This window comes from Oenanthe melanoleuca, chromosome 5 (genome assembly GCF_029582105.1).
Source record: "Oenanthe melanoleuca isolate GR-GAL-2019-014 chromosome 5, OMel1.0, whole genome shotgun sequence".
Taxonomy (NCBI): domain Eukaryota; kingdom Metazoa; phylum Chordata; class Aves; order Passeriformes; family Muscicapidae; genus Oenanthe; species Oenanthe melanoleuca.
Window position 1 is genome coordinate 25,185,315 of NC_079339.1, and position 27,895 is coordinate 25,213,209.

Below are 27,895 nucleotides of genomic sequence, written 5' to 3' on the forward strand. Positions count from 1 at the left end.
GGTTCTGATACATACTGCTTCATCGCTTTAAAATTCTCTTGCCACCATATAAATGGAAGAAATTACTTTGTCAGTCTTCTAGGGATAGGAACTTGCACCCTGTATTTCCAGAGGCTCAGTGCTTGTGAGGTTTGGTATATGCATGGCAGCAGGACAGGACTGTTCTCTCACTGGTGGTATTTGGAAGTGAAGTCAGCAGAAAGCTTCACCTGTACACGTTTTTCTACCAGGCTGACATGTAGGCATCTTTGTAGAGTACTCTCTTATGCTTTTTCTTTTGCCTGACAAGTTCTCCTCAGTGTTGTGGGTTGTTTTGGATTTTTTTATTTATTTTCGGAGGTATTTATAGCTATTGTGATCTCTCATTGCCTAAATCAGGAGCAAATAAGATGACAGTGACCAAATTAAAGCTCTCTGGCAGAGAATGCCCCTCCTGTTAGTGGCAAGTAGTACCATACCATTTAAAAGCCCTTTTCTTCTGCAGCACAGTTACAGGAGAAATGGCAGAGATCATTGCAGTGCTTGCTCAGTGTCACCCTGTGGGAGCACTGATTGCTCAGGTGCCTGTGTTGCACCTTTCCATTATGATTTGTCACTGACAGCCATGATTTTTAAAAGTCTATTTGGCACAGGACAGCAGCCCTGAGTGCTGGCAGACTGCCTTCTAGACACATACAGCAGCAGCAACTGCCCAGCTTTCTTCCCATGGGAAAATGTTGGTAACTTTCCAAGTTATGGACTTGGCTTTGGAATGACACTGACCAGATGGCTGTTTTGCATCAGAAGTCATGAGCTGTGGAGGTTAATGGGTGGATTTGGGCTTCTGAGTTAAACTTGGGATAGAAGTTGACCAAGCCCCATGATATTAGTTAGATATTTCCTGATAAGAATGAAAGATATTTCCTTATCTTCCAGCCACACATGCAATATATTGGTGCTTGGAGTTGTTGGTGATTTGCCTAGCCTAGGATTCCTCCTCTAGTCAGCTGCTGTGCCTGAGAACCTCTCTTTCTTAAAAAAGGTTACAAAATATTGAAACAGATTCATTTATTGGTATTCCCTTTGACTTACAAAGCCCTGAAGTGCTGTGGAGGAAAAATCTGGGGGCTCAAATTTCTCATGACTGTCCATAGCACCCCATTAATTTTGAGATGTCTTTACAGTATTTGTAAAAAGAGTTTTGTCCTCATTTTCTCCAAGACATTTTGTGTACAGAACCTGGTTAGCATTAGGCTGAGCTACCAAGTCCCACTGAAAAGCAGGGTGCATCTGCTCAGGTTTGGAATGACATGAGCAGCAAGCACCAGCCCCAGAGGATACTGGTGGACTCTCATAGACATGGCTTTGCTGCTGCCTGTCTCTCAGAATATGTCCAGTTTTGTGCAGGTCTGCTCAGCACACCTGGAACAGGAAATGTCAATACCTGCAGGAAACAACACCCTTGAGCAAAGAGAAGGGCAGAGGCACATCTAGGTCCCTCAGGTTGCTCACAGCCCTTCCTGTCCTATCTGGGATTGAGAGTATCTGTTCCATCAGTGGAGGTTGATGATGAAGAAGAAGAAAAGAGATGTTGGATTCTGCTTCAGTACAGCAGAGGAACAGCCTTTGCTTACTCCTAAGTACTTCTTGGGAGCAACTCAAGACAATGCTGCGAGAGGAGATTAAGCTCTTGGTCACAGTGGTTGGGAAATTACTAGGAAAGATTTCTCAGGACTTAGAGGCTGAAAAATCTGGGAAACAAGTTGGGAGGGGGGGTAGTGATTGTTCAGGTACTGGAAATAGCACCTCAGAAGGAGTAAGATAAGGGAAAGAGAAATAGGAGACAGGTGCCAAATTTGAAAGACACAAGCCAGAGAAATAGATGAGAGGAGAGAACATTTCATTCTGAAAAGGAAGAGCGAATGTCAGTGCAAATTCTGGCATATCTGTGCAATGTGGCAGGTACATTACTAAATCTAAAGATTGAGCATAGGCATCACTGCCACCAGGAAAGAGATGGCAGGAGACAGGGCACAGACATCTGAGAGAACAGGAGGGAGGCAAAAAGCCTAAAGTGTAGATGGACTGTTAGAACTCGGGCCCCTCAGAACACCAAGCCTGCAGTTTCCAGCAGGGGTGCCCCTGTGCCAGGGTGGCACCAACACCACACAGCTCATTTCATGCTGGTGATTGGAAAGGCATCACATGACAACGGGCTGGTGGCTCATCCCACTGTGACCCTTGGAGCTGTGATCATCACAGTCATTGTCAAAATGCCCCTCAATATGCAGCATCCTTTGTCAGCACCAACAGATCAGAGCATGCAAAGGCTTCACAGCATAAGAGCCAGTATTGCCTTTGTCTTCTTTTCTTCAAGAAGGCAGCAAACTACAGCACTGGAGGATGTAATCCAAGTGCTAATAAATTATTGATGTCTCCCTTCAGCTTTTTACTTACTAAAAGGATATCAAAGCTCATTTTGTGAATGGTCCAGACAGATTCTCTTTTGCTATATCCACAATTTGATTCACAAATATCTCACTAAGCGTTAATATTGAAACAACATGGTGTTCTCTCTTTACAGGTTTAGCAAAAATAATAGACATGTTTTGGATTACACAGACTTATAAATAGATACAGTGATATGACACTTGTAACTGAATAGATGTTTGATTTTGTAATTTTAAAAATGCAGAGCTTATTATTAACTAGGAATATGCTTTTTTTTTTTTTTTTTTTTTTTTTTAATAATATTGAAAGCCTGTTGAGATCACAGTATTAGTCCTTACAGATAGTTTGCACAGTTCTTTAGCAGGACGTACAAGTCATAGGATGGTAAGACTTACTTTATATTTAGCAATAGCTCCTCTCTTCCAATATGCCTATTTGCATAAGGGAACTAACAAGCCATCTGTATTGGAAATAGTCTTTATATTACTGTCAGCTTTGGGGCAGTATGTGGCAGTTCCTTAACAGCATATATTAATTTCTGCTGTTTTTGGAGCAGTAGAGACGTCATTTGAAGCCCTCATACTGCAATTTTCTGGATAGGAGCCTCCCCAGAACAGAAGGCTTAGTTTTTCTCTTTCAGTAAAGTATTCTGCAAGTTTTGATGGCCAGAAATGCTCAGAATCTTCACAGTTGTCTCATTTTAAAGACAGACATCAGGCTTCCAGGTATATCTTAAAAATGGTGCCAGATCTTTGCCAATTTTGCCCAAATGCCTTCTCTCACTAAACAGTAGAGCAAAATTCTGCCTGCTAACTCAGTGCAATGGCCCAGCTGAGCTCAGAGAAAGGATTATCAACATTTTTACAGTGGCATGCTCTGAATGACAGGGTGCTGATCTTAAACTGACACAAACTGCAGTTCCCGACTGCACCAGTTTCTTCTTGCTCTGAATAGAGGCAGCAAAGCTATACATGCATGTTGTCCCTGTTCCTTGCTGGCTGTTTAGAAAGATTGAGTGACCAGGTACAAAGCCCAGAAGAGAGAAGTGATTTTTGCAATATGATATACGTATTTTGCAAGCCAGACCACAAACTGCTTATCATGTTTTTGGTGGTATATACATAAATATTCATAATTAATCTGTGTTAGAATAGAGTATAAAGCTTCTAAAGAGCAAAAATAGCCCCTGCAGGCATCTCATACCAGTGACACTGATCCCCTGCAATTCTGAAATTTAAAAATGAGCTTCTTTGCATAGATTTTGTAGTAGTCTCTGGAATTCAAGCTTCCTTTTTTGCCCTGATCCTTCAGTTTGTGAGGGCGACCTTGATAACAGAGATTGATACCTTGAATCTGGAGCTACAGATTCAGAGGTGGAAACAAAGGCACCCTGTGAGAGATGACATTTCCAAAGCTTAAATCTCAGGGATAGTAACCTTCATTTTCCCTTCTCCAGATCTCTTTCATCTCTAGGCTTTTTTCCCATGTTTTGGCTTCAGGTACCAGCAGAACTCTGATGGTATGGCAGGTGGGAAGATGTATATACATGTGCCTTCCAGATTGAAAGCCTGAATTCAACTGGGGGCTACATATCCTCAGAGACAGCTTCATCTCTTAAAGGAGGAAGGGCCAATTAGCCAGTCCTTGGGACTGCTGGCAGCTGTAGCCAAACAGCAGTCAGGATTGGTTTAGATGAAATAAATCACAGTTTATTCAACATCAAAAACAGAGTGACTGCGGAAACAAAAATAAATTCATGAAGCTGTTCAGACAGCACCGAAGTCCAGTGGGTATTAGATGTGTTTAATAAATAAAAGGAACCATTTGGACTGGATGGCAGGCAAATCTGACAGGCTGAGCTCTGCCAGGTCTTTGTTTTCTGTCCTTGTCTGACTCAGCTTTTGAATATGATGCTCTTACTCCTGGGCTGTGTGGCTTGCCAAGCTGACACCTTTCTGGTGCACAGCCACACCCTGCTGTCTGTACAAATGGGGGCCCCATCTTCTGAAAATTGTCAACCTTTTTCCTTGCTGAATGAGGATGCTTCTTCATGCTGCCTTGTGATACACTAAAGACCATTTTTTTCTATCTCCTTTCATGTGGCCTTTCATTAGGGCTTTTTAACAGCCCTTACAAATAGAAATTTGGCAGAAATATAAAGTTCATTCCCAGTCTCTCAGTGCACAGTTATCTGGCTTGGCACATTTCCCTTCTAACCACAACCTCTCATCATGCCCAAGCACCTATTCCATGGCATATTTAAGGGTCACTAAAACCACCTAGACAGATAGGTATGAGCTGACAATAAAGAACACTTTTAATATCTCTGTTTCTCTGTAGATCTTGGTGGTATGATATAGGCACTCCTTATGCATTCTTTTGGGCTCCTTTCTGTGTCCTACTCCCTGCCAAACTGCTGACTATCTTATCCTACGAGATTTCCCATTCTACCACTAACAGAAAGGAAATTGAGTATTTTAAACATGCATTTTCACGTGGTTTATAAACCTGCACTGTAGTCTCTTTCACTGTACATCTCATAGCTCCTCTCCAGGTCTGAGAAAAGTAAAATCCAGACTGCTTTGGACATATATACTGGATTCAGCCAAACAAGTGTCATTTCTGCCAGGAGGACATGTCACCAGGGGAGGACAAGGCACAGGTGTCTGTAGCTACAGTGGCAGTCACTGCACTGAGGTGTAAGCCACAGACATGTGAGGCAAAGAGTCTGTTAATTGTTTCTCATGGACATCTTGCACCCCCAAGAATGGGTAGGTTTCTCAACGTGGCATCAGCCAAGACTTCTCCAATGCGAGGAATATCCTAAAATTCAGATTTTGCAGGGCTTTACTTTTAGAAAATCCAGGTTTTGGGGTTTTTTGCTTTATGCATTCACATACCAAGCACCATTCTTTGCTCTACAGTCTTTCTAAACAATCTCTTATGCAGACTGAGTGCCTTGAACCTGGAGTGGCATTTTTCAGAGCAACATGCCTGAAAAAGCACCAAGCATGTTGTGACAGGAGTTGAAGTACGAATATTAAAGTGAAGGTTGATGCTTCAAGAGTGTTCACTTGCCTGTTTGTAAGATTTTTATGAAGGATTTAAAATATATGCTGCTCTAAGGCACAGAGATAGAAATGGATCAAATGAGGTGAGCTTCACAAGAGTGTAATGAGACATGAAGCAAACATGCCAAGGTAAGATGGTGCAGTACACCAGTCCTGATCAGCAGGAGAGCCTATCACTGGATGCGCTGGGCACAGAATGCAAGCAGGAGGAAGAAATACTGACGGGGCTGGGAGGAACAGCCTGTGCAGAAGGCAGATGAAAGCAGAGGAGAGGCTCAGGGCGCAAAGAGGGTAGGAAGGGGCAGGAGCATCTGAGTGTCTCCATTTCCATAGCCAGCTACTCCTCCGAGAATGAGGAGGTGAAGGGGGGCGGCAGGGCCGGGGTGCGGGGGCAGCCCCACGGCTCCGTCGCGGCGGTGCTGCCCTCTGCTCCCGGCGCGCAGCTCCAGCGACCAGGGAGGGGAGCGGGGCACCGTCGGGCTGCTCCGTGGGGGAGCGCTTCCGCGGAGCAGCCTTCCTCCGCCTCCTCCTCATCCTCCTCCTCCTGCCCCTTCTGCTGCTGCTGCCGGACCCCGTCCCGCCGGCAGCCCGGGCGAAGTCCGGGCGCTGGGGAAAAGCGGGAGAAGTGGCCGAGGCTGAGCTGCGGGCGGCGGAGGGGTGAAGATGCGCTGAGAGGGGGGTGGCCGGCGGCGGGGGCGCACCGGGGATGGGGAGCGAGGCTCACCCTGAGAAGAAGACAAGAGAGGGCACCCCGGAAGGGTAGGGGTTGCGAGGTCGTGCCCCGGGAAGGAGGAACACCCGGCAGATCCCAAACGCCCGCAGAGGCGCATCGGGAGCCGCCGGGCAGTCGCCTGCCCACCTGGGGGGGCCGGCAGAGGCCGGGGCACCCCCCCCTCCGCCTCGTCTTTCTCTCCTCCCCTCCGCCGCCTCCTTCCCTCCCTCCCTGCCCGCCTGCCTGGGATGGTGGAGGGAGTCGGGAGCACCCGGCGGGGCGGCCCTGGGCGCGGGGGGCGGCTCGCCCCGGCCCCAGCCCCGGCCCCAGCCCCGGCCCCGGCGCGGGGCGCGGTCCGCGGGGGCTCCGCCGTCTCGGGGTCCCGCAGTCCCCGCCGCCGCCGCAGCCGCCGGTGATGGCCAAGGATGTCCTCGGAGGGGGAAGCCGCGGCGGCTGCTGAGAGCGGGCCGGGCAGCACCCCCGCGCCGGGGCCCGCCGCCGCCGAGCGGGAGGAGGTGAGCGGCGGCGGGGGCGTCCCCCCGGGCCGGGGGACAGCGGAGGGGCAGAGGCAGCCCCGCCGCGGGGACGGGTGCAGGGCGCTGGGGCGGGGGGAGGGTGCCCGGCCGGGGGCGTTCGCGGCGCGGGGAGAGCGGAGGAGCGGCTCCAGCCCGCCCGGTACCTGCAGCCCGGAGCGCTGGCTGCTGCCCCGCCGCGCCCTGCGGAGCCGGGGCCGCCGGCGGGACCCGCCGAGCCCCAGCGGGGCAGCGGCTCGGCACCGCAACGGGGCGGCGGGGCCGAAGGGGGCCTGCCCAGTGCAAGTTTGGCCAGATGAGCCCCTTGGGGTTTGGCCTAGGAGAGCCTCCCCCTGGCCTGGGACTTGCGAGGTGGTCAAGGAGACTGCAGCTCTGCGAGGCGCTGGTGGAGGTGGCCGGAGTGGCACACGGAGCATGAGAACGGCTTGCAGTCGGGGGCTCTGTGGCTTTCAGGTGTTTGGGGGCAAAGGAGGAGGTCACGCTTCTCCTTTTCCCTCGGGGCCTAGGCACTCCTGTTACCTAATCTGCAACAAAAAACAGTGGAGAAAATATAGCGTAATATGTTTCTTCAGATAATCTGTGAAGCACTTGCTGTGGCCTTGCACATCATAGAGAGAGAATAATGGATGTGTCTGAGTGTTGACACGGAATCCTGAGCCACAAGGTATTGGCCAGACAGATCTGCAGGGCTGTGTGACAGTAGGTGACAATGTGTGTGTGCTATCCTGCACACTTGGGACAGCAAGCTGTCCTGCTTTAGAAATACCTGGGATCTTCTTCTACTGATGTAGCCTTTGCTTCCAACAGTTTTGACAGGTCTGTCATGTATGTCATGTAATTCTATGTGCAGTCCATGGAAGTGAGTGAACTTTCTTCATAATATGGAGTTAAAAACGAATGTACATGCTCCTGGGAATGCAGAGAGCAGCTTTGAAATAGGCTTAGAGAAGAGAAAATTGAAAACAGAAGTGAAAGCAGCCCTGGAACATTGCTGTGTGCAGTTAGTCTGCTTAAAGCTTTTGTTAACAGGTCCCATGGCTCATCAACAGTCACATAATCCTGTAGTCAAAATCCAGTAGCCTCAACAAAGCCAGTGTGAAGCTGCAGGATGGATACTTAGCTGAAAACCAAACAGCAGTTTTTAAACTACCTATAATTGAAAATTGGCTTTGCAGCTCAGGTTGAAAAAACTGTCATCCATGGGTGAAAATTAAGGTTTTCTCCTGTTTGATTGCTTTTTAAACACCTGCGACACAGTTTACTGTGAAGAGCTGTGGCTGGATCCAGGATACAGCTGGTGTTCCAGCAGTGGAGCACACCAATGTAATTACAGCCCTGCAGATGATCAATAGATATTTAATGCTGGAAGGGATTTTTAAATTTATTTGGTCTAGGACCAGGAGCCACTGAAGGCTTTCCAATGTATTAAGTCTGCCATAAAAACATCTAAGCCATTTGTAGAAGGAAAGCACTTGATCTCTCTGCTAAGCACTATCTGTATCTTGCTTCATTCATCCTGTTCTCAGTTTTTCTTCTGTTCTAACACAAACATTTGCCCCTTTGAGTCTGCATCTCAAATGTCTGTGAGATCTTAACACTGCAGTCCTACAATGTTGGTCTTTCCTCATGCCTTCCCCATCACCATATAAATAATCTTTTTGCACCTGGGCCTGCAGTTGCATGTAAATGCCTTGTATTGGTATTAAATGGGCATTCCATGGGTTCCTCTTTTAAGCCTTGTGGGTTTCACTTAGGTCAAATGCATGGACCTAAATAGTAACAACAACTGAAAATTACCTTCAATGGGTATTAAATCAATACAACCCTGAGCTAGTAGCAGAGAACCTGTCTGAAGTCGACATTTTTATTTTTGAGAGAAGGACAAGCAAAGGTGCAGCTGTGGAGCAGGAATGAGAGCAGCAGTTCAGTTACCTGCCTCGGCCCTTGTCCTCTTCTGCCAAGGACCATGTAGGTTTCCTGCTGACTTTGCTGAATGTCAGAGCCAGCCCTCAGATTACCTGACAGTGTTCTGGTTTGGGTTTTTTCTAATTAAACATTAATTGCTTGAGCTGAATGATCTGGAACAGATGTGCTTGTGTTATTAGTGTAGGATTCTACCATTCCACCAACTCTTGTGAAGAGGAGTCAAGATCTTTCAGGGCAGTGTATGCAAAGGATTCATTTTTCCAAATGTTTCATCAGTTATTGCTGAAGATTGATTCTCTGGAGATCAATCTTCAGCAGTAACTGCCTTTGCTTTCCTCTCTGAAACAGCAGAACCTGCCGCTCTGTACTGCCCTGGTTAAGCAGTAACCAGGACTTTTCTTGTTACTCTGACAGCCTGTACCTACACCAAAGAGTTGATAGTGACTTTTCTTAATTTCCACCAATTTATAACTCAACTGGGAAATGGTCTTAAATATTAAAATCCTAGTTCAAAATCACGAGGGCTTTTTTCAGGAAAACAAAGCTGGTGAGTAGAAACATCATTTTTTGTTTCCAATGCCAAGTAATCACTGAAGAAAGCTGAAAGCAGCAGCCACTTGACATTTTGAAATATGTATTTGTCTTGTCTGTATTGGCAAAGTTAACCAGCAGTTGCCCATGCCTCTTTTTATCTTCTCTTCCATATTTAAAACCTTAAATTGGGTATGACATAATGTAATCAGTTAAGCTATTTAAATAAAAGGGAAAACCTCATGGGTCAATATTCCTGAAACCCACAGTCATTGGCTTTCTGATGGAAATTTTACAGGAAAGAGGGGCAACTTATAACTGCCTCATTTGCCTCATGTTGCCATTGCAAAACACAACTGGGGCTAATTTGTGAAGTGCTGCCTGTAGTCACAAAAGGGTGTTATGAGTTAAGAAACCATACATAGTGCTTGTTTGCTGGCTACAACTTTACAGGCTGTTGGGTCAAAAGGGTGGCTGGGACCTTTCCTCGTCACTGTGCTCCTGAGGGACACCCTCTGTTTGGGGCATTGACTCCATTTAGTTATCCAGCTTTTTTATCCTTTTCCACAACATTTATTTTATTTGTCAAGGCTTATTTTATGGCATTGAAAACACCAGGAATAAAGCCCTTACTAACAGACCGCTTAGCTTTAAATTGTCCCCATCTATGGGCTGAGTTGTACCGAGGTGGATGAGGTCAAGCAAAAGCTGCTGAGACACCATTGGATATCAATCTCCTATTTGGGGGCTATTTCCTTGTAACCTCTCCCTTCAAAAGCTGCCCAGGGCACTCACACAACAGATACTGCCTAGAGAAGGGGTAGGAAATGAGCAAGACATGATTCTTAGGGAAATTCTTTTCCTTCTCCTCAGCTCTTCCAAAACTCATGCAAAAACCTGCTCAGCTAATCCCCTGAATGATAGGTGCTGGTTTGCCTGGTGGAAGGCTGTCACCATCCCAAGTGAGTGTGTTTGACCAAACTGTTAACCTTTTCCAGGCAAAGAGCATGGTATTCCCCCTCTTGAATGAAGGTCAAAGAGGACGGGCCCCTTTCTTCCCCTCCTGCCCTTGGTCTATTCAGAAGATAAAAACCAAAGAGTACTCCTCATTCCTTATTCCAAATTATTTCCCTCATAGAGACAAAGGGAAAAGCCCATCAGGAGTGGCAGTATTTTTCATGATCCTGCAGCTTCAGGCAGTATTTGCATTGCAGATTCTATCATAAGAAGATCCATGCTGAGCCATTGCATCTTTTTTCTGCTTTTGTTCTTTTTGTTGTCCCACTTTATCTTCTGGTCACATGTCTATTCTTGGTGCCCTCTGCACTTCACATGAGAAACTGTCAAGAGTTTTAAAAAAATGGATAGGAAATACCAAATGGATGTGTCTGAGCTCTGAAGGGCAGCCTGGTCTCCAGTTTTGTAGGCCACTACAGGCAGGGTCTTCTGCTCCTCACCACCGTGGCTGAGAATGAAGTGAATTGCTCCTTCAGGCTGACTTTTCCAATCCCTCCAGCAGGGGAGTTTTCTCAGTGAAGCACTGGACTGGAGTAACTGTGGAGCTGGTGGAGTTCTGCTACTGGAAGATTACAAGGACAATTTAGGCAAATGGCTGTTGGATGTGTAGATGTCATTTTCATGGGAAAGGGACAGACTGGGTGACTTGGTGATAGGTCCCCTTCAGACTTTGTTTCTAATGCTGTTCTTTCAGGTGGACATTCACCTGATACTGGTGGAAAAGCAATGGGTCTGCACATTTTTTGGAAACCCCAAGTACTCTTCCTTGTTCTCCTTTCTCACTTCAGAGACCCCAGAGGATGATCTCCCTCAAAAAGGGAAATGTGGATACCAAGGATGCTTTGCAATCAGTGCAAGCCATTGCAAGAGTGAGGTAGGAGGTATCTCCTCCCTGGGAATGCAGCACTTTACTTCCTTTCCTCTGTTTCTACACCTTGGAAGAAAATAGCTCAGATTATTGCCAGTGACCAGGGACTTTGTGGAAACAAAGAGTAAAAGGAGTAAAGCGTCCCCAAGTAACCCACAGTGAGTAGGGCTTGTTTCTCCATGTGTCCTGACACATTGTCATGAATTAACACCAGCAGTAGTGATTGCTGAGCTATCACCAGCACTGTAAGGCCCTTCAGTTGTTACAGTGACACTGCTGTGACACAGCAGATAAGGCTGTGTCTGAGTTTTCACAAGTTCTACTTTTTGGATAAAGGATGGTTAAGTAGCTAATTAGTTTTTAAGTTCTTATATTGGAAAATGTAGTTCACTTTCAGACTCCAATCATTCATTGTGCTCCTCAGAGCTTAAGACCTGTAAAGTTAAAAATAGCACATAGTGAAACTTTTTGAGGTCACAGTTGCTGTAACAGCTCTGTTAACTCCCCAAAACTTTGTGTTGTGAAGCAGGAGCTGGCAGCCTCTCTCAAGGTGCCACACATGCCACTGGGAGAGGATGAGGGGGCTCACACCCCCTGAAATGTGTGAACTTTTGCCTCTGTGGTTTTACATCAGGCCAATAATGCACAGAGAATCCCAGCTCACACGTAGCACCATTCCTATACAGCTGAGGTGTTGCACATCCCAGTTCAGCATTCAGCCACCAGAAGCCTTGTTTAGGAAAGATTGGTACTGCTGGGCCTCAGGGAAGGGCTGGAAAGGTAGGAGCTGATAGCAAAGGGCAAAGAGCAGGTTGTGAAGGGTCCTGGCAAGGAAACCAAAGGTAGGTAATTTAGGAGACTGGCAAATGAGGACTCTGAATAATGGCATCTTGCCAGGCAAAAGAACATGCCATGGGTCAAAGTCAAGGCAAGAAATAAAAGCCAAGCATCCTGGCTCTCAGGATCCCTTTTAACCATTAGGTTTTTAAATGAATTTTCAGTGAAGTTCTAACCTGCTATGCTGTCACATATTGCTGCAGAATGTGTCACAGAGAAGCAAGAGGGAGAGAGAAATTATATTTATGATGAAAACTTGTTTCTCCCAGGGAGAAATATGGGGTACTCCCATATCTCAACTGGAGCACCATTATAAAAACCTGACAGTGCTGAGGTCACAGCTGTGTTCAGCAAGGTGCAGAGATGGGGCAACACCCTCCCCAAATCTGACAGAGCAGCTGAAGCCTGAGTAGTGTCTGGGTGTTATTGTGAGAGGTGCTCAGCTCAGCAGCACTGCTGGCACTGCCTCTGCTGAGGTGTGGCTGAAAGGCTCTGGCTGGCAAGTCACACGTGGGAAGGCTGGAAGTTGACAGTTCAAATCATAGAGCTACGTTGTTCTGGTTTAGCTAGAAAATAAGTGAGAATAAAAATAAAATGCCATGTTTCTGGGCAAACCTTCATTCACAGGTCCCTTTCAAAGACTTTTTCAGAATTCACTGGAGCTTGGATCAGTCTTGGATGATATTTATGCTGAGGACTTGAGAGTTGTTTCTATATCCTTCATTTAAATCTCAAGGTGTTCCTTTAAACTGAGCAAAGATTAAAAGAGATTTGTAATAATTAACTATTTTTCTCATTTATCAAGTCTCCAAACAGGGGCATTCAATGACTAAGCTGCAAACTAGAGAGCTGGTGTGGAACCAACACCTCTCTGGCTTCCTCCTCACAAGGATGTCTTTACTGGCTCTCTGCTTTTTCCCTCAGGGAAATGTTGTCCAGATTGGCTTCAGACCAGTCCCTCACTTCCCCATGTTGAGGCTGAGGGAAAGTTGGGCAGGACACAAGACCTGTGACAGGGATGAGAACACTAAGGCACAGGACATGCTCCTCAAGGATGAGGAGGATGAGGAGAGCACCACGACCTTAGGAGCCTGGGAGTGGGAAGGAGCAAGCTTGCATCCACCACTGGAGTGTGGCACTAAAATGCCCAGCTGCAGGCTGATGGTGTGCACAGCACAGGAGAACACTCACCTGCTGGAGCACAGCCAGCCTCCTCTCCCTGCTTGCTCCTCTCTCACCCCTGGGAGCTGCATCTCCTGTGTACAGGGGGAGCAAAGCAAGCATTGCAGGATTCCTCCTGAACCCACATGAGACTTTGCAAGCACAGAGGCTGGTAGACAGCTACTCTTCCCTTCTCCTTTCCCTGCTGTCCCCATCCCTTAAGGACTGAAGCAGTGGAGCTGGTCCCACTATCCCTTCTGTTTCCCCTTGGCTGGTATCAATTTTCCCTTTAACTCAGCAAAGCCACAGAGGGGACACCAGTGCAGCAGTCAGCAGGCTGCACCTGGCTGATCCCTGGGGGTTGTGGTGCTTTTGTGCTGCCAGCAGCATGCCAAGGGTGCAGGGAGCAGGGTCTGGTTCTCACAGGCTGGAGCACACTGCTGAGGATCACTCCACTCTGCAGCCACAGGACAAACAGGTGGATGGAGCTGACAGCAGCTCTTTTTTAGGATGTCCCTGCAGTGTGGGAACAGGGGCAAGAGCACCTGCCCAGGTACCTCTGTGCAGCATGGCTGGCTGTGCAGGGGCAAGTGGCTGCCTAGGCAAGAGGCAGGCTGCAAAATACCCAGTGACACAGCCAGCTGTGGCTCATGTCATTCATTTGGCCTTACTAATCCAACAGTGGCTGGGAACTGCATCCCAGGAGCTTTCCTGGGGTTGTGTGATGCTTTATCAGTAAACTGATAAGTGTTGGGGTAAGCCATTTAGTTATACCTGTAAAATTCACCCTGTGTCTACTGGAAAACACCAATATTCAAGGCAGGGGAGTAGGTAATATAAGCTCAGTTTGATGGGTTCTTCAAGTGTAGAAAAAGGAACTGTTGTTGGAGTTACTCTCTTGCTCTGAGGCAGCTTGAATCCCAGCTTTCCTTTCCTGATGAACTCATACCCAGCACTGGCATTAGTGGGAAAAATCCTCTGCCTCCAAATATGCTCTTTTTATTGGTACAGAGTCAAAGCCAGTGGCAGCAACATCAGCAATTTAGGGGGAAAAGCAGTAATTTTGTTAGTGCAGCATCTTGTAGAAAGCTGCCACAAAAATAGCCCTAATTTCTATTTTGTAAATCATGACCATTTTGTTGCTAGGATTCCTAGGCACTGAAGATGCAACTGCACAGTTTTCCTTGGAGCAGCATGAGGAAGCATCACTTATGGATGTGTTTAGGGCCAAATTCTTCATGACAGCCACATATGCACTCTTGTATTGTACTGAATAGCTTTCCCATCCTGCTGCAATGAGCAGCATATATGTTGGCAGGGATCCAAATATCTTTTATTTCTGGGATTTCCTTTATTTCTGCTTGAAGTACTCCGAAGTATCCTGCAGGACCTAATCCTGAATCTGACATTTTAGAGTATTGTATGCTCCTTCTGTCCTGACCTCTGCTTTCATTCTCTTCAGATGCTGGCTTGAATTCATGAGGATGGTTAGTGTGAAATAACAGACTGTCTTTGTATGGTATTTCAGGGACATCCTAGCATCTGAAATTCAGGTGGATCAGCAAGACTTGTGTCTTTTCATAGTTCTGACTTGTCCTGCAATAAGCTCTGCTGTGGAAAGGATTTAATGCTACCATTTTGTGCACCTGCCTACCCTGAGGTGCTCCCCCTGACAGCTCCCTTGATGGAAGGAGGAGATTGTGTCTCCACAGGGATTTAAGCCATGAGAAACCAGACGATCCCTGCTCACCACAGGAGGGCAGTTGCCAACGCCTGAGCCAGTGACGCTACAAACACGTGGAATGCATGATGCAGGTTCTTATTTCAAATCCAGAAACAGCATTTCTGCTACACATTGACATCATGGCATCCACCTGCAGGAAGTTTTTATTCTCACAGGAATTTCCTGGCAGAGGAGCAAATAGATGTGCAGCAACCAAACTGCTATATGTTCAAGGATGGGAAGGAGATTATCATTGATGCAAAATGGCCTTTTTTTGATTGTCTTCTATCCCTTGTGTTTCCCTTTCCTTGCTACTGGCTCAGCAGGAGCTAGGGGTAATGGGCTTCTTGCCATTCAAGAGGGATGGCAGGAGGCTTGTTGTTTCAGGCTCCCCAGGAGGGGATTGATGAGATGGCTGTTGTAATGTCTCCCTTTCTCCTTACCAGGCCTTATTACTGATACCCCATGCCGTGCCCAGATTGGGTACATGGTGGAGGAGCTCTTCTACCCATTACTACACCAGTGTCTGGGTTAGCACAGCCCATCAGGCTCCTTCTCACTGTACTAGTGAGCATCTGACCTGGATAGTTCCAGGCTAACCCTGGAAGGCAGTGAGAGGTTGCAATTCTGCAATGGTCATCTCCCTGACTTCTTAGGCTGGTCTTTCTCCAGGATCACCTAAGGAGCTGGAAGATGGTAGCTGCACCCCCATCTGTTGTGGCTGCTTGGGGACAGTGGATAGAAATCTCCTTGTTCTTGCATCATCCCTGTCCACTGCAGAAGAGGTGAAGGCCTTCTCAGTACCAGAGGCTGGTCCTGCTGTAAGGGCTCTCCTCAGTTCTGATTAATAGCCCAGCCTAGGGCTTGTCTAGCAAGGACTCAGTGGTTCCCTCTGTGTTACATCCTGCCACCAGGAGGTGGAACATTCTCCCCTGCCCCCTCTTGACCAAGATTGAGGAGTCTGTCATAGTTAGAGACAAAATTCTGCTTTTGTCCAGACTCTGGTCATCACCTGCCAAAATGTATGACTTGTGGTTATTGATTACTCTTTCCCTCTCAAGTATCTCATTGGGATATATTAATCACAAGCATAAATCTACAGGGGCAAATTCAGTTGTGATCAGTGTTAATTTATCCACCATTTTTTCTTCTTTCTTATCTGATTTTATCTCTTTTTTCACAGTCCTCTCTCAGTGTTTCCCCCATGAGCAGGAAGATTATTCTTGCTAAATAAGAGGAGGGAAAAAATACAAGATTAACTCTTTGCTTACATGAGTCTAATTCTACCCCCCAGGCTGTGGGGAGGAGAGAGGGGCATAGAAGAATTTTTGGAGAAATTCTAGCAGTGAGAAAGCAACCATTCAGGAGTATCTGCTTTCCAGGCCATGGATGGGCTGGGGTAACTGCTGGCTCAAGGATGCTTTGGTGCTGTCAGGTTCAGTGCTGTCTCTATTAATCTTCACCCAGGTCCTTTCTCTGGACATGATTCCCTCCTGCCCCGACCCAGGCTGACTGGTCTCTATCCTCACCTGCCAGCACTCTCCCCCTGCCTGGCATTGGCATTTGGAGCATGTCCTGGCTATCCTTTTCCCTCTTTCACTTCTTCCTACCTTCCTTGTTTCCCCCTCATGTCTCTAATTCCATTCAGGTCATGTCTTTGCTACCCTCTGTTTTCTCTCATTCCTTCATTTCAGACATGAGAACATTTTCCTTCAGCAGATTTGCAGCTCTTAAGGTCAGCCACCAAGGACAAACACACATGGGATTTAAAAGGACAGGAAATGCTTTTGATGTGATTTCCCCAAAGGAGAGTTTTAATGCTCTTGGAGTTGGGGAACACAGGTACCTGTGTGTGAACCAGGTACTGACAGTCAAGGGCCCCAAACTGTCCACAAAACAAGCAGGATAAATTCATGCTGTGGCAGCATATTTTCTGCTTATACAGCTCATGCTGGAGTTTTCAAGGAGACCGAAGAATAAAGTCTGACAGAAGAGGAAAAAGTCATTTTGTCAGTAGGCAGATCTGGAGAAATAGCAAGGATAAGGCAAAATTATAGATCAAATGTTTAAAGAATGTGACTCCAAAATAATTTGGCATATTTCCTTTAGATATCACAGGCTGTTTTGTCCCCTTCTATTGGTGTCAGTTTGGCAACTTTCAGTTCCAATTTTTTGTGCTGGTCAAAATTGGCAGGGGACAAAACAAGAGTTTTTTCAGTGTCACCGTGACCATTTGCATGCCATGAGCACTGAGGCAGCTGGAACGAGAGATGCTTCAAGCCCACACTGCTACACAGATACTTCTGGAGTAAAATACAGCTACTGATGAAGGTCATTCATAGCAAGCTAAGTGATAATGTGCTCTCTCGAAGCTTTTGGAGTTTTTCCCTTAGTACTGTATGCAGAACTGCTCATGGAATTATTCCTGGCAGTGAACACTGGAAATGTGAGGAGCACCTCAGTGTCCACATAATGCTTACAGCCTTGTTTTTGTGATTGGCACTTAGCTTTGTGAAAACAGTTGTCTTGTATAAGTTAATGGGGTATTTAGCTATTAGACTGGCAGGGTTCTGCAGGAATAATTACCAGATTTGACACTGTTCACTGGAATAAAATCACTGCTGGTTGCATTTACAGTTGGCACAAACATTAGCAGGCAGGTCTGTAATGATGAGATGAGCACAATTCTCCTTAGGGATCTCCTTCACTTGGTAATTTAGTTACTCAGTCCAAAGCCAAATCTGAAGTTACACATTTCGGGATGGAGAGTGCAGCCAACCTTTCAGCTGTCTTAAGGAAGAGTGACTCAAAAAATACCTGGGAGCCAAGTGAGTGAGAGGTTGAACATGAACTCCTGGGGTGTTGCTGGGCAGAAATCTCTTAATGCAACCCTTGAAGACAGTAAAAAGGGGGAATGAGTGGGAGTGGAAGGTGATCTTATTTCTTGGTATGATGCCAGTGAAGTAAGTGGTGGAGCCCTGTGTTTACTTGCAAGGTACAGACTTAGAAAGGATCTCAAGGTGCTGAAGAGAGAGCAGAGCAGTGAAAGTGAAAAGAGCTAGAAAGAGCTAGAGCAGTGAAGTGAAGAACTGGAAGACTTTGGCTCTTTAAATTGCCAAAAAGAAGGCTGAGAGATGTCATAATTAAAATGGAGAAGTGTCTTCTGAGTGAGAAGGCAGTCATACAAAGGAAGTCTTTCATCACTTGGATCATGGGCATCCTCACTGCTATGAATGGGGGCTGAAGTGAAACAGAATTACAAAGGCAATAGAAGTTCATCACCAGAACAAATTTCAAAAGGAATTGCAGATTCTTCATTTATTTTAGGCTATATAGCTAAAACAAAGTATTTATGGCAGATGAGCTTTTACCAGCCACTGGTTTCTGGGCTGTGCATAGGATGGCAGAGTGAAATTGCATTGCCTCTGAGACACAGGAGCTATGAAGAGAAGGCATAGTGTCTCCCAGTCTTAAGGTGTAAATCTAAATTGGGTTGTAATATAAGCTGAACCTTCCTGACCCAGCATAACCATGCAAAGTTGGTAGGAGAAAATTCTGTGACTACCTGTAAGGGTTGAAGAACTGTCTGTTGTTTATTCCCTAGTAAGAATCCCTGCCACTCGTGGATGGCTGGTGGGTGAGTCCTGCTATCAGACACACTCATATCCAGAGGACAGCAAAAGCAGTGAGCCCAAACTGGCAAAATAGAGATTCCAGGTTAGGCATTCAAAAACCTGGGCTGGTGGAATCAGTCTGGACTTCTGAGTATGAGAGTATGGCCCTTCCTCATCCTGCTAAGTGGGGAGCTCCTTTAGAAGAACAGGGATACCAGACCACCTTAGCTTCTGCCTTGAGGAATTAATTTGTTCTATGTACCCATAAGAGAAAGGGGACCTATAGTCATAAGCACAATTTGCTTATCCAGAAATGTGTTGTTTTTTAGCATCAGTGTTACATTTTGAATATGCCTTTTAAGGAAAAGTCAGAGTTTGAGGGAAAGCAATTTTTCATTCTTGGCCACCCCCAGTACAGTCACTTTCAGGCTCACTTAGGGTGGTTACCAGGTACAACTTACCTACCAGTGTCCTAAATCTGGCCACTTGTGAGTAGTCAGGGGATGGGTCAGAGAGCCAAAACCCTGACCACCAGGCCTTTGCTCCTGCCACCAGAGCACACTCAGCTTAAGCAGGGGACGTGCACACCCCCTCGACTCTCTCTCCACCTCTTTACAATAGGCAAGATTAACAACCCAAATCTACACACTCCTACAACAGAGAGCATGTTTGGATGGTTTTAATTATGGTTGCTGCAGCCAGAACCTGACCTGCCTGCCATTGAGCCAGGAGGAGCTGGGTGAGTATGCCTGTGCAGAGGAGGCTCCACCTCAGCCCTTGCAAACGTGCTTTTGATCTTGGGCATCTGCCATCACAGGGTGCCTTTGAAGGCAATTGCCCTTTCAGCCACTGCCTGGATGTTTTATCATTTGCAAGCTGAGTTTCTTAAAGGAGAAATAATTGAAATGTTGCCAGCCTGGAAACTCCTGTCTCCTACGGGTGTCAGTGGAAATTCCAGTTCTCCATTAGCAGTTAGGGATGTCCAGACTATTTTCCAGTGACTGTGGCCACAAATTAAATAGCATCTATCATTTCAGTGTCTCAGAGTGCTCCACACCACCAGGCAGCAAACAAACCATATGGAGCTGACTGAGTGGTACACAGGTCCTTTGCTCTGTCTGAGCTTTCTAGAAATGATGGGCCCAAAAAATCAAATGCAGAGTAGTGCTGTGGGGCTGACTGACTGCCTGGGGCCAGGGACAGCTCAGGGCAGGCTATCCCTAACCATTGTCACTCTCCACATGGTTCACAATACAGACACCCACAGCCCTCTGCACTCATGGCATTTTCCTCATGCATGCTGAGATCTACTAAAGAATTTGGAAAATATTTTTAGTAACTGTTTTAAAGTGTGGAAGAGTTAAGTGAATTTTGGCATGTGATTGTGGATAGTTTCGGTAAGAGTTACCAGGAATTTCCAATCCAGTCAGGTGCAATGAGAAGGGAGGCATCTGAAAGCAGTTCAGCTGCATGCCAGAGACTAGCAAGATGTTATTAACAGCATGTGTATTTAACACAACTTGAAATTCATAAACAGTGATACTGACAGCTCAGCTGTGCTGCTTCATGGCGTTCCATTCATAACAGGAGATTTTTACAATTTGTACTGTCATCAGAGCAGGTTGGGACCTTTTGGGTGAAACATTTGGTTTGACAAATCCATTCCTCCTCACAATACGTGGTTGTAGAATCACAGAACAGTTTGTGTTGGAAGGGACCTTCTAAGCTCCTGTCATTCCAGCCCTCTTCCATGGGCAGGGACATGTTGCACTAGACCAGGCTGCTCAAACCCTGTCCAACCTGGCCTTGAACTCTTCCAGTGATGGGGCATCCACAACTTCTCTGGGCAACTTGTGCCCCATTTAACCTGTCAGGGTGTTTCTCAGGTCAGTGCTGGAAGCAAAGCCCCCCACAAGCAGGAGAGGGAGGACATCTCTCTTGGTTTAGGTTAGAGAACCAAACCCTTTAGACTAGCTTGCAGACAAAGTGCCTGGCAACTATACATCCATCTATTTCGGTCTCTCTGGCTTTCTGTCAGGCTCTCTGTCTTTGCTTTCTTCAATTATGTTTCTCTATTAAGATTTTCCAGGGCTTATGCTTTTATTCCACATCAAAACAACACAGATGCCACAGCATTCCTCAAAGGATGCAACTCCTGTTCACTGGCTAGCCCAAGTTATCATGGAAATTATTAGTTTCCTCAAACATTTATTGTACTCATCCAGAAATACAAGCTTGCCCTGTTTCAATCTGAAACACTATGTACGGAAAGGAGAAAATTCCACACAGTACCACAAACATAATTCTTGTAAGAAGGTGGTATGTTAATTAATATAGTCTGGGAGCCACTGGTTTAACATAGTAATGAATTTGTTATGCAAAGAGAGATGAAAAGATAATTCCCTTATTAGATTTTTGAATGTCTGATACCCTTATTGTAGTTTTGTTCTATTTCATGTCTTTCTTACAAACATTCTAATAGTGTTTCTAATAGTATAATTGTGTTAGATAATTGGTTCAGCAAAGAGATGGAGAAGTAGGGGGTTATAGGCCAGATGAACGTGGTTAGGACCAAGAAAATAGGCAGGACAACCGTGGAGGTAGACCCTGGAAGGGAGATCCTTTTATAACTGAGGACCTGCAGAGACTGAGCATTGCTTAGGAACAACAGCAGGAGTGACACAGAAAAGCCAGGTGAAAGAACTTGTGCTTTTTACCAAAGGGTTTTGAACATGAAGGCCCTGCTGAACTGGGCTGGTAGGTGTGTGAGTCAGATGTGGCAGTGGGCTCTATGGCTGCATGTCTTCACTAATGCTAAGAGGAGAGAAGCTGCCTTTTTTGCAGGCTTCTGTGAGAATAGTGGAGAAAATCTGTCTTGGGCTGATCCAGCCCTTTTAGTGCAGTGGGTTGAAGACCATTTTTGAAGTGCCTCCAGAGGATGCACACAGAAATGTCATCTTGGACCTGCAAACCTCAGAGCTGCTGCCAACCCAGCTAGGTGCTGCTCCAGGACTGGTGGAACTAGAGCTATCTCATCCCCCAAAGGGGAGATGGCATTTCATGGAGATAAGCTCATTAGGAGGCATTTGCCCACTCTGATATGGCCTCTGATAGCCCTAAGCAGCAGGGCTGGTTGAACCACTCCTTGGGCAGAAGCCAGTTAGTGGGTTGTAGGTTGGACCACAGAGAAGTTGTTAGTCAAACTAAGTGAGATAAAGGGAAGGTGGGATTGCAGTTTGCCTTTGGCAAATAGTGCCCTAACTGGCATGGGACAGCCTTGTCATCTGGCTGACAGTGCTTCCAAAAATCATAGAAGAAAATGGGGTTCCTGGAGCTGCATGGACAACTAAAGCATTCACATTAAAACTGACTGCTGGGCATTTTTGGTGGGTCCACTGGCACTTGTATGAACCACAAGCTATTTTAAATGAGAGGTACCTGCAGAAGCCTGAATGAGAGCAAAAATTCATGTGCTGAGATATTGTCCTGCTGTTCCTTCTGCACAGTCTCAGGGCCTGGAGTAGAGAGATGTTAATATTTAAAGTTTTCTTTACCTCGGAAAACCTCCAGGGAAGGAAATAAAAAAAATGGATACAACTTTGCAGTTCTTCATTCTAGTTTATATTTTTGCATTACTACTGAAGTTAAAAACTCAAGTTTCATGTCAAGAAGAGACAAAGAATAAAAGTCAGTAATTTCCAGTGGGTTTCCCATGAGTCAGAGAGCCTGGAGCTCTGACCTGGTGTACTTTGGGGCAGTAACCCCGCTGAGACTGAGCAGTGGGCATCTGATGAGAGTTTCAAGAGATTAAACTCTCCATGACTGCACATAGACTGCATGTAGGGGATTCACTCCCAAAACTTCTCTAGTTATTTTTTAGCTGATTTAGAGACTGCCTGAAGCCACCTTGTGGCTTTCCTCTAAGTTTCATGCAAAAGGCTAAGAAAAACAGCCTCGTTCTTACCTATACTGAGTTTTTTCACTGCCCTACCTACAGAAGTTATGTACCCTGTACTTTATAACCCACTTAGCTTCTCTACATGTGTTTTAGCTGCTGTAAAGAGAATACAGAAGCCAGAATACAGCCCAGAATAATTATACTTTATTCTGACACATGTACAAAAGTTTTGGCATAAGAATATAAATTTTTTTACAGATTCCTTCTGGATGCATCAGGAAGAATCAAGGGCCAGATTCCACCCTAAGTCCCTGCAAGTATATACTAGTGTAACTGCTTAAAATCAATAAAATTAGCCTGCACTTACATAGTGTCAGATTAAAAGCTATGAAATCAAAACCCCATGGAATCTAGTTTTGCAGTGTTCACAGCAAGTCATAAAATCCTCTGTGGTTACTTAGAAGTGGTTCTCTCTCTCAGGAAAAAAAAAAAAATAGCAAAGCAGTATTAAATCTGACCCTACAGCCCTGCAAAGTTAGATGCCAATGCTTCCATCTTATTGAGAAGCCAGCAAACTCCTCTTTCCAGTGGTGCCATGCTATTATTTCCTGAGTTTCGAGATGCTTGCTTCTTGCCAGTTCAAGATCACTTACTGAATCCTAACCACTGTAGGTCCAAGATAAGCTTTACTGGGGGAGAAATTTATCTGTGGAGAAAGAAAGAGAAGACATTTCCTGAACCTAGCATCTGTTGGCATCTACAGAGCAGTTTGATGCATTAGAGGTGGGCCCTTGGGAGAAGGAGTAACATCGTGCTTCTATTTTTGCATGAAATCAGGCTCGGCAGAGGGCATGATGATGCATGAGTATCAGTGTGCATCTGCTTTCTCACTGTCATTTCCTCAGTTGGGAGAGGCAGGGGATGGCAGTAGCAAAAGGGATGCAAACAGCCCTCCTCATTACCTGCTAGGGCAGTGGGGATCTTTCTTCATGCACTCTCTACAGACAGACAGCTGCCAGCCAGTGGTGTAACTCACACTGCCACTGCTCTTTGCAGGGACACAACTCTGTTTCCACCAGGTGCTTGGCTCCATTTGGCATTTTTCTTTATAGCTGAACATCACATGACAGTGCAGCTGATTCACTGCACCAGGGCTGGAGTAAGGACTGCAGTTGTGCCCTCTCAGGGGACAAAGTGGGAGTACAGGAGTGTGAACCCAGCTCTGCTCCCAGCCCGACTTTTGGGACTTGAAAGAGGGGGGTGTGCTGTTTTAAATATTCACACATACACCCTTAGCTTCAACACTGAAGCTTTCAAGCATTTTAGGTCAGAGCTGGTGTAACCAGCCTGAAGCAATGCTGCATCGTGCTGTTATCTTGACAATTTTTTCAACTAAATGTGCTTGAATCTAGTCATTTTCCTGATGGCTCATCTCCAAGAAAATGGTGTCGATCATTTGGTAGGTTTCAGGGTTGGATGTGAGTCAGCTCTGAGTCAGGCAGCAGCTTTAGCTGCGTGAAGTGCTGGTCCTCCTGTGCTGGCACAACCTGTGGGGCTGCAGCTCTGCGACAGACACTGCTCCTGAGCCTCCCCAGCAGCAGCATGTGGGAACTTAAGCATGGGGCACTCACGAAGCAAAGGGGCAATTCCACAGCCCCACACTTTTGGCTGTTCACCTGTTCAGCACTCTCGACCTCTGAAGATGGCAGGGTGTGTAAATGATTCTGGCAGCAGGCAGGGAGAAGGAGATGGGGACATATCTTGCTCCCTGCAGAGGTGCCCATCTGACCAGGGTGTGAGCACAGGAGTCACTGCTGCACAAGCAATTTCTCTCCCCAGAGGCAGAAGGAAGCAAGGAGAGAGCTTTGTCCAGAGCCCTCTGTCCCTGAGAGGGTGTTTCTGTTTATATTGACATTTATATTAAGTAGGGCGGTGTCCCAGTTCTCAGGCAGTCAAGAGAAAAGCCAGACACAGCCTTGATGGCAGCAGCCACTGTGTGTGTTGTGCAAAGCAGCGTGACTGACGGGTTCCTCGCTCTCTCTTTGTCTTTCTCTCCCCTTGCACGGCGGTGTGATTGAAGCAACGCCCCGTGAAACAGTCCCTGAGCGCTTGCATGTGCCGAGAGTCCCACTGGAAATGCCTCCTCCTCTCCATCCTCATGTACGGCTGCCTGGGTGCGGTGGCCTGGTGTCAGCTGGCCAGAGTCACCAAGCTCAGCTTCGATAGCTCCTTCAAGGGCAAGTCTATGATCTACCACGACAGCCCGTGCTCGGACGGCTACGTGTACATCCCACTGGCCTTCCTCTCCATGCTCTACGTGGTGTACCTGGTGGAGTGCTGGCACTGCCACGTCAAGAGGGAGCTGCAGTACAAGGCAGACGTGGACAGCGTGTACGAGTGCATCAGCCGCATGCAGCAGGCCACTCCGTGCATCTGGTGGAAGGCCATCAGCTACCACTTCGTGCGGCGCACCCGGCAGGTGACCCGCTACCGCAACGGCGACGCCTACACCACCACGCAGGTGTACCACGAGAGGGTCAACACCCACGTGGCTGAAGCCGAGTTTGACTACTCCCACTGCGGGTACAAGGACATCTCCAAGGAGCTCCTGGGCTTGGAGAGCTATACAGCCACCAAGCTGAGGTTCACCAAGTGCTTCAGCTTTGCCAACATTGAGTCTGAGAACTCTTACCTGACTCAGAGAGCTCATTTCTTCACGGAGATCGAGGGGCTAGATGACTACATGGAGGTGAGGGAAGGCATGCAGCTCAAAAACGTGGATTTTAAAGAGCTCATGATGGCCTACGGAGACCCGGACCACCTGCCGTGGTACGTGTCCCATTATGCCTTCTGGGTGGCAGCTGTCCTGATGATCTCGTGGCCGCTCAGGGTGCTCATAGAGTACCGGACTGCTTACGTGCACTACCACGTGGAGAAGCTGCTGGGGCTGGAGTACACGGCGCCCGCCGCGGCCGAGGAGCCCCTGTACCGGTACCGCATGCCCCGGGACGCCACGCAGGACAGCACCGAGCTGGAGTGGCACATCTGCACCAACCGGCAGCTGATCCCCAGCTACTCGGAGGCCGTGCTCATGGACCTGGCCGGCTCCCCGGCCTACAGCAGCTACGCCGCGTGTCGCTACGGCGACGCGGCCCACGGCTGCGAGCGCTGCCACCGGGCCTCCAGCACCTCCTCCATCTTCTCGCGCCACGCTTTCCACAGCTGCAGCGGCACCTCGCGCCTCTCCCTCAACACCAGCCGCTTCTCGCTCTGCCGCGTCCACGGCTCGCACAGGACAGGCCTCTGGCGGAGCCGCAGCAGCAGCATCGCCGAGCGGGGCTGCCAGGATGAGCGGTGCTGCTCCTACTCCAGCCAGCTGGCTGTCAACGAGAGCCCCCCCACCTACCAGGACGCGCGCTTCTTCCCCGTCCTCATCGTGCACAGGCCAGAGGGGCAGGACAGGCGCCATTTCTACGTCAGGCGCTCCTCCTGCCTGGAAACCTCCCTGTGACGGGCCTCCCTGGGTGCTGGCCCTCTGCTCTGGGACACGGATTGCAGGAGTGACACCAGGCGCTGGGATGGGTGACCTGACTACAGCAGGTCAGCTGGGCGAGTTTCAGCTCTTCCCCCTGCCACTGCAAGAGGACACAGAGACTCTGACCAGCACCTAACCTCATTTCCAAGATTTTCTCTCCTTCCACCTAGTCTCCCATGTCTTTCATTCCCCATCCCTCTCTTTCACTCCTCACCCTTCCTCTGCTCCTTGATTCCCTGCCTCTCATCCCATCATACCCTCATTCTTTTTTTAACATTTCAGTCACAGCATTTGATTGTTGTGGCTGCTGGAGGATTTTAAATGCTTGTGCTTTGCCAGTACATTTTCCCTCCTGGATGCTTTGCAAGGTAAGAACCTCAGATAGAGCACGGCACAAGGCACACAGCCAGCCAGAGTCAAGTCAGAAGGAGAATTTGGATCTGCAGGCGCTGAGTCACCTCCTGCAAACTCCAAATGAGGTGCTTTTTAAAAAATTTTATTTTCCCCAATCTTTTTTTTTTCTCTTCTTCTGTCATTCCTTCTCTCCTTTGTTCATGTTCTTCTTCACTCGCTTCACCCTTATCTTCCCTTTTTTTCAGTTCTTTCACTTCTGTTTTCCAGTTTTTCTGGGGTTTGGCCAGTGAGGATATCTTTCAGGGTGTAATTATCTTCCATTGGGCAAAAGTAAGGTGTTCACGGCACAAATGCCACTGACTGCTCACAGCCACTAATGAAGCCCCTGAGAAGTGCTGAGGACTTTCTTTCAGAAGCAGTGATGTACACTGATATAGCAAAATGCCTTTTGCTCACGCTGCCCTGCCTGGTCTGCAGCACAGAGGCTGCTGCATTTCCAGCTGTAGTTTACCTTGTCCAGCTCCACCCCTGATAGCAATCGTTGAGAGCCATAATGTAGATTAGTGCCCTGTTAATGCCACTATTTTTAGGATAGTAGGCCTGGTTTGTGGTTGTGTCATTCCTTCGACTTGAGCGCAGCAGCACAGGCTTGACAAGGGGAGAGGGGCTGGAGATGGAAAGGTAAATATGGTATTAACCCTCCCACAGAGAGTCTGGAGCTGTTAGGAAGTTCTTCCACCCACAGTGTCTATTACAGCAGTTGTAGGACCGCCTACATTACCTTTCAGCTTTCCGTGTGCCCTGAGGAGAGCTTTTGGTCTGTAGCCCACTTCACCTTCCCAGGCGAGATGTGGTGCCACCCCAGCCCCAGGCAGAGAGCACAGCTGGGAGCCAGCCCCACTGGGCACTCCTGCTGGGGCTCCAGGGTCTTCCTGCAAGCCTTCCCCTGGAGCAGGTGTGGCACCTTCCAGAATGAGTGCCAGCCTCTCCAAATCCAGAGAGTCTCTGGGCTGTGGGCTCTGCCCCCCTGGCCTGGCCCCCTCCAAGAGCCAGGGGCTGGTCCAAGAACCCTGTGGCCACACTGAGGACCCAGCAGGGACCTTGCACCTGCCAAACTTCCATCCCACAAGGGATGGTAGTACCCTGAGCAAGCTCCATACCCTTTTGTCACGTGGCTGGTGGAAATTATTATCCCCTGACTCCCAGGAGAATGCAATACAATCGCAATACATACTTTCAAAACCAGTGTTGTCTCACCCTACCTTACCAGTAGATAAGAAACTGAGCCCCCAGAGGGGCTGGCAACAAGTGCTTCCTCCCAAGTCCATTTTGTGTGTATCAATATGTAATTTGAAATTTGTAAAGTCATATTGATATGCGTAGATTATATGTAACTCTGCATACTTATATGGTGATTTCTTATGGCATTGACTGTTGCACCATGTTAAATACATTTTGGTTTTGTTTGATGACTCTGTTTATGCGCTGCATTTATTTAAACTCAGAAATGGAAACATTGGCAATACCTGGTTAACCTGCTGCAAATTACGGCACCATCAGAAGGGTTTTTAAAATTCTTATGAGTTGATGTTTTTTAATGTAAATACTTCATGTGTGATTTATGTGACATTTTCATTCTGACAGCTTGGCATTTATCACAAAAGACAGATAACACATATGATGTG

At 47.2% G+C, this 27,895-nt stretch overlaps 1 protein-coding gene across 1 annotated transcript; it reads left to right on the forward strand.

Moving 5' to 3' along the window:
• Window positions 1-6,259: 6,259 nt before the first annotated feature.
• Window positions 6,260-27,679, forward strand: LOC130253901 (transmembrane protein 151B-like). The gene is made up of 2 exons (XM_056492924.1): window positions 6,260-6,728; window positions 24,402-27,679. The coding sequence occupies exons 1-2, from the start codon at window positions 6,639-6,641 to the stop codon at window positions 25,830-25,832; spliced, it is 1,521 nt and encodes a 506-aa protein (XP_056348899.1). The 5' UTR covers window positions 6,260-6,638; the 3' UTR covers window positions 25,833-27,679.
• Window positions 27,680-27,895: the final 216 nt, after the last annotated feature.

What these genes read in the sequence shown, in the direction of transcription:
- LOC130253901 (XM_056492924.1), top strand. Translation starts at nt 6,639, where the DNA reads ATGTCCTCGGAGGGGGAAGCCGCGGCGGCTGCTGAGAGCGGGCCGGGC. An exon ending in CCGCCGCCGAGCGGGAGGAG is followed by an intron (nt 6,729 to 24,401) that starts GTGAGCGGCGGC and finishes GTGTGATTGAAG; the next exon opens with CAACGCCCCGTGAAACAGTC.